General features: G+C 29.9%; 2 protein-coding genes across 2 annotated transcripts; one reads left to right on the forward strand and one right to left on the reverse strand.

Annotated features, from left to right (window-relative positions):
* Window positions 1-3,603: 3,603 nt before the first annotated feature.
* Window positions 3,604-6,429, reverse strand: Rpt5 (26S proteasome regulatory subunit Rpt5). Its single transcript, XM_072523630.1, has 4 exons — window positions 5,974-6,429; window positions 5,336-5,587; window positions 4,774-5,090; window positions 3,604-3,985 (listed from the first exon to the last, which is right to left on the reverse strand). Exons 1-4 carry the CDS (start codon window positions 6,347-6,349, stop codon window positions 3,647-3,649), a joined length of 1,284 nt encoding a protein of 427 aa, XP_072379731.1. The 5' UTR covers window positions 6,350-6,429; the 3' UTR covers window positions 3,604-3,646.
* A 1,408-nt stretch (window positions 6,430-7,837) lies between these two features.
* Window positions 7,838-11,003, forward strand: SdhD (succinate dehydrogenase, subunit D). The gene is made up of 3 exons (XM_072523631.1): window positions 7,838-8,042; window positions 8,104-8,377; window positions 10,725-11,003. The coding sequence occupies exons 1-3, from the start codon at window positions 8,000-8,002 to the stop codon at window positions 10,906-10,908; spliced, it is 501 nt and encodes a 166-aa protein (XP_072379732.1). The 5' UTR covers window positions 7,838-7,999; the 3' UTR covers window positions 10,909-11,003.
* Window positions 11,004-11,984: the final 981 nt, after the last annotated feature.

The raw sequence follows: 11,984 nt of genomic DNA on the forward strand, positions 1-11,984 counted from the left end.
AAACCGGGTCTTTTTCACGAATTTTTTCCTTCAGCTGATCTAAAAGGTTACAATAATGTTCAGAATTTATTGTTTTGCCAGTTTACAAATAAATCACAAACAAGATGCCTTTCTCATCACAAAAACTGATGCTTACACCTTCTTAGCCGATTTCTGGACATGAACTCGTTTCGGAGCCGAAGTATCAGGTTCACACCAGCCTCTAACATCTTGTTTTGATTCAAAATCATGATGATAGACCTAAGTCTCATCTATAATGATGAATCGATGCACAAAATCCACTTTAACCTTTCGAAAAATTTCTAAATGTTGCTGAGAAAGTTGCATTCGAATGTGTTTTTGTTCTATTGTTAATGAATGCGGTACCCATTGTCTTCTGAAACTCAATACTGCAATCAAAATATTGCTTATACCGTCCAATGAGATGCTTAGAGTTTCTACTAAATCTCTTTGTCACTCGACGATTTTCCAATACGATAACCTGTATTTTTTCTACGATTGCTTGTGTTGGGCTGTTTTTAGACGTTATTGACTTGGATTTTCTTCAAAGCTTGTACGACCACGTTTAAATTCAGCAACCCACCTTTCTACTGTTGCATTGAAGGCGAAGAGGCCATAACAGCTGGGGAAGCATATTTTGCAGCCTTTCCAGATTCTCACTTCAGGGATGAAATTCATACATTCGAATGTCATTCGTATTTCAAACCATAAAACAGTATCTTTTTTATCCAACTGCAAAACTTATTGAACAGCCCATTATATATACCTACCAAAAAATTGGTCATTTTATTAAAAAATGTTTTTTTCCAAATTTTTCGTAGATATAGGGTGTTACGATTTACGTTTTTATAATTTCTTAAACAGAATAATGTAAGAAAAGAAACCCAGATGAAAAACTCTCGGTTGGCAACCCTTCTCAGGAGACATGTAATGTGTGCATCGACACTAAGTACTTGAAGCAGAGTTAAATATGAAAACGGCGCCGGAACCTTTTCGAAAGGATCTCCCTGGCAAAAATACCATTCGATATTACCATTCCGTGTGTTTCAAAATGTATTTTAAATTACTGACAACAAATATGAAAGACTAAATGCAACGTTGTAACAAATTCCATTTACGCCCAAGAATATCATGCGTTGAAAACTTCGCGAACGAACGTAAACAGTGGCGCAACATAAAAGTCAGTAATCGACCGACCCAGACTGATTTGATTCACTCTTGCTGCGGATATAATTGAGTTTTTGGTAAGTTAACTATAATTTGTTTTGCTGTATGTAACATGTGTTGTCATTGTTTTAATAAAACAAAACTTTAGTCTTATTTGAAGTTCTAATACAGATGAAAATACTTATAAAATAAAGACTCCCTTAGAAAGAAAAATAAATTAAAATATAAATGAATATTTTTATAAAAAGAATTTAAATTTTTAATAAATTTAATTATTTTTTATCAATTAAATGTTATTAGATGAAATATTTGATCAATTAAAGACTAAAGAATCTGTTATTTTTTATTTGATAAAAGAGAATATAATAAATTGTATTTTCTAAATTTCATTGTTTACTTCTAGTTCTTTTAAAAATATGACGACAGAGAAAAAAAAATAGTAGTAAGAAAAGTTTTAATGAGTGGGAGAAGAATTTAATTTTTATTGACAATAACGGAAAAACATGTTATTTGTAATTCTAGGTCAAAAATTATAAAGCTAGCAATTTTCGTTATTATGCAACCAATCATTCTCAGTTTTCTAATTAGTATTCACCAAATTTCAATTTAAGATCAGATAAATTAATATCAAATTTGAATAAACCGCATAAACATTTTGAGACCTTTAGCAATCAAACTAATAATGTGGCAGAAGCCAGTTTTGTTTTTGCCTGGAATATTGCTCATGCAAAATGCTCCTTTGGAGAGGGGCGTTTATTAAAAACAACTTGGAAGGTGTACTTAAGATTTTGATCCAAATGTTGCAGTATTGCATAAAGCTATTTTACAAATCCCTATCTCGAAAAACACAACCGAACGACGCATAAGTGCAATTAATATATCTCTTGAAGATGATTTAAAAAAGGATTTGAAGATCTGTATCTATAGCATTTAACTTAGTCCTTGACGAATCGATAGATATAACAGATATTTCGCAATTAACAGTTTCCATATGTTTTGTTTCACCTGACTTTGTTGGTAAAAGAGACAATTATTAGATTTAGCGCAACTTCAAAATTCAACCCACCGTGTCGATATTAAAAATGCATTAAATTTCATAAGGAAACTTTTGATGTGCCTCTTAATAAACTTTTAAGCATTATAACTGATGGAGTTCCGGCAATGCTGAGTAAAAACGTAGTGTCTTACTGGGCTTTTAAGAGATGATTCTCAAATTCCACAATTCATATCTATCCACTGCATAATTCACCGATAATATCTCGTTAAAAATATTTAAAATATCCTGATGTTACGAAAAAAGTGTTACACATTGTAAATTACAATCGCCATTAATTCCTGTCAACATATTGACAGAAATCAAAGGGGGATCTTTTGGACGTGTCCGAGCCTAACAAAAAGATTTCGGCCCAGGGAGCCTTAGCAGTTTATGTTAGGAATATAAACTGAACCGTCACAATAGTGGCTACCTATACTTATTTCCTCTATTATCACACTAGAAGAGTATAAGAGTCTGGTAGAGGAAATAGCAAGAAACAAAATTGAGACAGTTCAACACAAGTTCTTGAAATATGTAGCATATAAACAGGGTATACCTTTTGAATTAAATCAAGTAAATTATAATCAAATTGAAACCCAACTTAGTATTCTCTCATTGTATGACCAATGATTAATTAAAGATGCTTTATGGCATAACTAATTCTACAGTCTCATGTCCTCAGCTACTTGAGCAGGTTGGTCTGCATTTACCTCCCTGTAGTACATGATTAAACCAAACTTTTTATATTCCTCTTCACAGAACCAACTATGCATATAATAATTTTTTATCTCGAGCACTAAGATGGTCAAATATTCACCCAGATCTAGATTTTTGGCACCGAAGGCCAAATTCATTTCAGATCTCAGGCATGTGTTTATTTGAGTGGCTGTGGAATAAGTAGTCATCATTTTGATATGTAAAACTAAATTATGTGATTAAGATCATATTTATATTTTTTGTTTTATTGTATACATTGTTAATATTATTGGGTGGCAGCCTGTTGAAAATAAAATAAAATAAATTAAAATAAAAGCTATGCTCCCCTTCTTGGTCACTCGTGGAGTGTCACATCTTCTTTTTTTTTGTATAATGGATATTAAGGATGTCTTCTATTCCTCTGGGACATTCTATTAATGCAATTATGGAAAAGTTTGGCCAAACTTATATATAGTTTGGTGTACTGTATTTTATTAACTCTACAGGGACCTGACACCTGTACCCAATGCTTTATTATTTTTTAATGATCTACATACATCTTCCACTTCTTTTGTTGTTATTCGTAGGGGCGAATTTACAATATTTGTGTTTGACATTTTGCACAGGATATTTTGCTTCATATATTTATTAAAATAAATGGAAGAGAATAAAAATTTTTAAATTTGAAACAATCAAACACAAAATACTTATAAATATGTATTATCTTTATAAAAAAACTAAAAAAAATTAAGCATAATAATTAAGATTTGCCTTCTTCTTAGCTTGAACTTCCATAATTGCATCCATATAATCTTCATGAGTTACAGCTGTAGCACTCCTTCTTAGGGCTATCATACCTGCCTCAACGCAAACTGCTTTACATTGAGCTCCATTGAAGTCATCTGTTGATCTTGCTAATTCCTCAAAGTTGACATCAGGATTGACTGTCATTTTTCTTGAATGAATTTGCATGATTCTAGCTCTTGCTTCTTCATTGGGATGAGGGAATTCTATTTTACGATCTAATCTACCAGAACGGAGTAGGGCAGGATCCAATATATCTACACGATTAGTAGCAGCTATAACCTGTAAAGCAAAATTGTATAATTATGATTGTGTGTATATAATAAAATTACTACATGTTTTGTTTGTTTAAAAATGATATCTCTACCTATCCTCAACAAAACAATGAAAAGAAATATAAATATTAATTACAAATTAAACATTTTTAAAAATTAAATATAAAATTTTAAATAGCTTTTTATCATTGTGGAAAAAATAATCAATTTTTATAATACATAATGGACAAAAAAATGTTTATTTCCCTCTAGTTTTGAATGTTTTGTGCCCATATTATAAATATATGTGTTTTGCTTTAAAATTGTTTTTAACAATTCCCTTTTCTAAATTTTTAATTAGTTTTTTGATTAGATTTTGAAATAATTAAGTTTTATAGATTTTTCTTCTATATATTTGTTTTTATTTTATTATTATTATACTTCACCTGCATAATGGCAATTATCAACTCAATCAGTGACTTTTGTTTAAATTTTGTGTTAAATTATTGATATCATATTCCCTAACTGATGTGATTGTTCTTATCCAGGTTTTTAAGCAGTAATGCATAATGAGCTAGATTTTGTGGCAAAATAATTTGTAGATTTTTGCTTTTATTCTCTGTGTATGTGTAGGTATATTTTCTTTTTTCCATAATAGTGGTATAAACTGGTCATACTCACAACTCTACATTGTGTATGTTGTTAAGTTAGCTTCATTTTCTTTACAAAGAATCAATATACTCAAATTCATATTATTATTGTAAGGACTTTTTATAAATATAAATAATTGATAAAAAAATACCAAAAAATTTTTACCTTGATATCAGCTGTTGAACTGAATCCATCCAATTGATTAAGAAGTTCTAACATAGTACGTTGGACTTCTCTGTCTCCAGCTTTCTCAGAATCAAATCTCTTTGTACCTATAGCATCTAATTCATCAATGAATATTATAGCTGGTGCCTTCTCTTTGGCAAGAGCAAAAGCATCTCTGACAAGTTTGGCACCATCTCCAATGAACATTTGAACAAGTTGAGGACCAGCCAATTTCAAAAATGTAGATTTGGTTTGTGCAGCACAGGCTCTGGCCAATAGAGTCTTTCCTGTACCAGGAGGACCATACAGCAAAACACCTGAAAAAAATAAAGATATATAAAACCAAAAGAAATATGCTAGCATGCAACAAGATAGAATAAAGAGGTAAACTAGGTACTTAGGAGTATCTGAAAAAAAGTACAAATGCATAATTACTTATAACTTATCATGAAAGTCTTGAGCTAATAGCAAAAATTTGTTTTCATTCAAGTAGGTATTCTTTGTTTTTCAAACCTAGTCTAATTCAAGAGATTATTTTAAGATTAAAAATAATATATCTAACCTTTTGGTGGATGTATACCCAAATTAACAAATTTATCTTTGTGAGTCATAGGTAAAACAACAGCTTCAATTAATTCTTGAATTTGTTTATCTAGACCTCCAATGTCTGAATACTGTTCAGTTGGTCTTTCATCTACTTCCATAGCTTTAACTCTGGCATCATATTCAGCAGGTAATGTTTCCAAAATAAGGTATGAATCTTTATTTACTCCTACCAAATCACCTGGCTTTAACTTCTCCTCATCAACCAGACCTGTAACATATTTGTTTATGTAATTATCAGTTTTTATTTTTGGTTAATTTAAATTTATGTAATTACTATAGAAAGGAAATAATTGTCTAGAATTGTCAAACTAAAACTACTTTATTAAATGTTTTGGTCTCCATGTGAGACGAAGACAAAATTGTCAAGACAAGTTTTAATCAGTTTTGGGAACTATTTGTTTAGTTATTAAAATATTAATTTAATTAATTGCCTCAACTAATTATTGTCCAATTAATTTAATAAATTAAAAATTACGAAAAATCTTTTACCAAATGTCTAATAAAGTTAAGTCAAAATTAGCAAATGCCACAAGAAAATAATTTTTAAATAATGAAATGTACTTTTTATATTTACTAAATAAAGATTTAATTTACCTATCACTGGTAAAAAGTAAGTTTGCCTTGTGGAAGTTTTAACAACGGCACATTTTCCTTTTCTTTGTGAGTCCAAATCAACAACAGCACCATCTTCCTCTTCCTCTTGGGGATCCACATCTAAGAGTTCTATTACATTAGACACCAAGTATGGTAAGGTTTTATTCACTTTAATTTTCTCAGTATTCTCCTTTATTTTCTCATTCTGAGCTTGTAATTCATGGTTGATTCTCATAACTTCACTCTTCATTATTTTGATTTCATTGTCTAGTAAACGTGTACGACTAACTATTTCATCAGTTGACATTCTTAAAACTTCTTCACCTAATGCTTCCTCTCCATCTTCCCAAATAGAAACATCTTCAAGAGTAGCCATAATTTATTTTAATTTAATATATTGAAAAATGAAAACACTTGCAATTACAAATTAGGTCTGTCAAATCGTATTCGTATTTTCAAATGTCAAAAATGCAAACGCAAGTCATGACATATCCTGCATCCTGGTGACAGATATGCTGGTTACTGTCATTGCTCTCACCATTTAGCACTCCAACCACCTTAACATTGTAAAGTTATGTACAGTCCATCTAATTTACTTACCGTTGTACGTCATTATCATTGACAGAGATCGAAATTGACATAGTTGTCAAAGTATAAAAAAATCCTGAATCCATTTTAAATTAAATAGGTCACATAATTATTGCAAAAGAGCTACCATCTCATTACAACGACTATTTAAATTCTTATGTGATATTTTTGAAATAGAACACACTAATTTTGTTCTAAAAAGAACAGATTTTATTAAATAGGTAAAAATATAAAACAAAAGGTATTCACTTTAAACTTAAAAATAATAAAGTACAAAAAGTGTAAACACCATACTATGCCGCAACTGTCAAATAAGTGTTACCAATTTATGCCAAAATATCATCTTCGTTCGATTACAGTTACAGTGTGTTCCAAACATATTTTCTTCATAAAAACGCTGCATTTATACAAATTAAATGAAACATATTGTGTATTTATTTAAGTTGACATTAATAGAAATCTTTAAATATTATTTCTACGCGTATATAATAAAATATGTCTAGTGGCTGCAATGCTAGTGTACTCGGCAAAGTGATTCTAAAAAAAAAGAACACACCTACCGCCTAAATATTTCGTGTTGGTATCATGTGACCTCACGGGGTATGACGCGGATGGATCGAGCAAAGAAACGATTTTGCTCGATGCGCGGATGACGTGCAACGGTAAGTAAATTGAAGGAGTAAAACGGATGAAGTATATACTTCATCTAATTAAAAAAAAATTGTTAAAATCCTTTATAAAAGGTATATAATTTAAAAAAACCCCAAACGGGCTATGTTATGAAGACAAAACGTTTTCGGAATCCATATTTAATCATGTCTATTTGTACATGTTTTGAGCCACTAAACATCTGGGTACAAACCCGTTAAAAGAAAAGTTATATGTTACAATTTTATTTAGTCATATTTTAGGATGTTAAAGTTACCAGTGGATATGATAACATGGCAACGTACGATTCCACATGAAGTTGCTGGTCCTGAGACGAAGTGTCTACGATAACTTGATGATAGCAACTCAAGTTACTATCATCAAGTCCATATTATATTGTTATTTGTTCTGTGCTATTGAATACAATCGCATCAAATTTGCGTAAAAAAAGCTTTTTCATTAGTCGTTGCGCCCCCTTCAAACTCAATATCACTAGCTGCCACTGGTCGTAGCTATGTTTATTCGTTAACTCACAGTTACACTGCATAGATTTTGTTTTTAAGATTAGTGTCTCTTTTTATCAGTACAATATATGTATACTTTTTACTTATATACTGTATGTCAAATGTCAGTGTATTCTAAAATAAGAACAGGGAAGGTCAACGTAGGAACAGAGTTTTGTGATGGATTTTTAAAACCTTATAAAAACATTTTATCATTAATACATTTTAAATTACACTCATTATTTTTAAATTTTAAACGTAACAAAATCACATCAGAATAATCTACCATGGCTTTGGCAATAATTTTGAGAAATTCGACTAGAATTCAAGGTATGTTATTCATGAAGTACAAATAAAACCAGTTTTTATTACATAATTTTATTCCTTTTAGCATCTCCAAATATTTTCAAAAGTGCCGTCACCTTAAACTCAAGGAAGTCATTCACACAACTTATTAGTGGAGCCAATAAAAATGTGAACATTTTACCGAGAATTAATTTGGCTAGTTATGTGAAAAGGAATATGTCTGCTGATCATAGCAAGTTGTGGCCAATAGAAAAAGCTGTAACAATTACCCTTTTGGGTATTACCCCACTAGTCTTTATAACCCCCAATACTGCTTTAAATGACATTTTTGCCATTGCCACTGTAGCTCATTTCCACTGGTAATTATTTTTTTATTTATGAGGTTACCTTGGAATGTTTTAAAACATACCTACTGTATTATATATTACAGGGTTATTAATTTTGATTTATATTGACGTTATTTTGAAGAAATTGTTTCTTGATGTTAGGTAAATTTGTCTTCAAAGTTTAATCTTACTCTTTGTAGTTTAGTCAAGTACTTTTTATAACTGAAAGTTTTCATTTTTACTAAAATCTGGTAGTAGATCTAGATGTTTGATAAGAACTTTTTTCTCAAATACTTCTGAACAACTTTGAATTAAGTTCTAATGTTCCTCTAAAAGAAAAAATGATGAGTACTTTAATTAATTGCAAAAATTCCTTTTTAGTTCATCCAGTTATTTCCATATATTATGTTCCTTCTTAGATAGTCAGTCAGTTGAGGAGTGCTTTATACTTGTGGCCAATAAAAGAATATATTAAGTACAAACTCATTTAAGGTTCCCTCAGAGGTTCCATAAATAGCAGCCCGTTCCCCCAGCGTGACAGAGAAAACTGATGCAAAACAGTCCCTACATTTCTTTCTAATTTGCCAGGTTTATCGACCACTTGACATAATTGGCCAATGGGAATATGAATGTATTGTATTAATCAGTATATCTTGTATTATATATCTACAGACAATCATGTAGAATCATTATAATTATTTTGCGTCTACAACAAGGAGCACTTAGGCAGCATTTTTTGTTGTCTATCAAGCCTCATTATATATCATAATGGCTGTCAAATAAAGTTGCATTAAGTTGAACATATCACTGCCTATTTTTTTAGAATTTAAAATAATAGATTTCCTAAGAGAGTTTCTTTTTTTAACTATTACTGAATTTTATGTGTAATTTTAAATGTGACAAAATTGTGAATGCATTCAAATTAATAGATTAAATATTTGGTGCCATTGGCGAAAAAACAAATAGCTTACAACAAACCAAGCTATATAACTTAAAACTTGTCAATAAACTTTAGTCAGCTTAACTTGTTGACATTAGTAATTTTACATTCAACTAAGAAACTGTTTTAACTTATACTTATAACTAACATATCTTATTGTAAATCTAAAACTTAGCAGTGTCTGACTATAAAAAAAGAACTTGTATTTTAATGATTTTTTTGATAACTTGAACAATTTAATTAGGTAGTCAGAAAATTAAATTAAGAGTCTAGTCCACTTAATGTCCTTACATATTTGTCAACTTTTTCTATTTTCATACTTTTTGACCATAAGAACTTAATCCATTATAATATTTTTAAGCGATCTTCAAAATTACATCTTACTGTTTTTCTTTATATCTGTAGGTTGATGGACTTTATTATATTATTGTGCCTCTGCAAATTCTATTAAAACATGTATCAAGATGGTGATCAAGAGATTTATTCATAATCAGGGCATTTCTTCATGTTCTTTTAAATCATTTCTAAGGTTAGAACTTTGTTTTTGTTATTAAATCCATTCACACTGGCACAAATATCTTCTTTAGTAGCCTTCACTCTCATTTTTCAATTACAATCTGAGTCTTTAACATTTAGCACAATGATCTGTTACATTCTCAGCTTTAATAACTCTTAAAACTATAGAACCAGCAAATCTCTTAAAATCATACAGTTGGCAATTGACTTTTTTAAATGTACAATTTTCACCTCTTAACAGGAATATACTCATATCTTTCAAGTTTGGATATGTAGAACTGTAAGTCCTTATTTAACCAATATAACCACTCATTATAGGAATAGGTTTATAAAGAATCTCTACCTCTGTAGATGGTATATGTATAAATTGGTTAATAATAAAAATGTAAAACATCTTGATTTTTACTTGCATTCATTTAAATTATCACCATCTCTAATACATCTAGCGTATTTGAGCAAGAATATACAGAATTTAATACAAATTAAACACAAAGTATGCAAAACTTTGCTATCACTGAGACACTGTTTATTAGAGACATCTGATAATGCAATATGATGATTTCCACACAAATTATGCTGAACTTTAGCACTCTCCCATAAGATTGTGTTACATAATAATTAACAACACCTCCATTCAATGTGGAATAATACCAGGATAGATTAGTTACAAATGATTTTCGGTAATCCAATGCTCAAATTGGAGTTACTGATCATAAATGTTTTTATGTTTTTTTTTTACTAATGTTTGTATTTTGAGAACGTCAATAAAAGTATTTTAACCTTTAATTGTGGCTTATTCCCATTTAAATATAAATTAATTTAAAATGCCACAAGAAAATAGCTTCAGAACAATAAATGTTTTTGTTTTAATTTAGGTCTTAGAACTGAACTTATTTTATATATCATAATGTTTTCATTTTTTAGGGGATTGGAAGCTTGTGTGGTGGATTATGTAAGACCAATCGTCGTTGGACCTGTTCTACCAAAAGTTACTCTTGCTTTGTTGTACTTACTTTCAATTTCCACTTTAGGAGGACTTTTGTATTATAATCACCACTCAGTCGGTATTGGTAACACTGTTAAAAGTTTCTGGAAGATTCAGAAGTAAAAAATAAATGCAATCCATCTTTTTTGTTAACTTTATATTTAATGTATATTACAGTATTTAATAATAAATAATATATAAAGTTGCTTTTTAAGAAATTAGTTTATTAATTTAACAGAAAAAATTATATTAACAATTATAATAACATGAAACAATAAGTAACAATATTGACAGATATAAACAATAAGTAACAGACAAATGTGCTTTATCATTAAACCAGTAAAAAAATTGTTAGTGGGATTGATTATGGCGAAAAAGATTATGGTTACACTTTATTCTCATTGGGCATCTATGTTGACTTCTTAGAAAAGGAAAATAATACATATTTTTTTTTGCAAAAACTTAGTATCAAACTTAAAACGATTGAGCAACCATGGGGATGACACTTACCGCCCAAATAGTACAAAAACAAAAGAAGACATCAAATTTTTCAGTGACTAGGTACCACGCTGAACTATATTATATGAAATGTAAAAAATTACACTAAATTTATGTTGTTGGTTATGTTGACTAGAAGAACAGGAGGAAGTGGAAATATCAGTTAAGTCCAAAAAGAGTAACAAAAGAACAAAATAAATTCAACCAGTAATCACAATAATTCTCTTATTAGATTATAAAGCTGTACATTATGTATATATGACTGGACCAGAATCGTCTACCATAAAAATTTGCTGAAAGATGAAAATGATACCCTTTAAGAAGATTACACCAAATTAATCAAGAAAACTTCAAATAAACAAATAATTAAATACCAAAAATTGAAAATCAAAGCAAACCGATTGTTATAAAACTGGTCGTAATTTGGCTTATTGTACATTTATTATTGATATTCATTCCAGAATTGAGGAACCCAGTATTAGCTTGTACAAGTGGATAGGTACTAAATGTTTTTGGGGTCACTCTGTACTGTACTCTCCCAAAAGTGTAGATACTACCAACTAACCTTAAAATAGGATAAAACCAAAATATTTGAGGTCACAAAGAAAACTGGAAATCAAAGAAGCTGCCGCTGCTAGACAATAAGCAACGAGAGGAAGATAACATCACCACTAGAGACTGAAGAATACGTTCCAAAATCC

Source organism: Diabrotica undecimpunctata, chromosome 2 (assembly GCF_040954645.1).
Source record: "Diabrotica undecimpunctata isolate CICGRU chromosome 2, icDiaUnde3, whole genome shotgun sequence".
Lineage (NCBI taxonomy): Eukaryota > Metazoa > Arthropoda > Insecta > Coleoptera > Chrysomelidae > Diabrotica > Diabrotica undecimpunctata.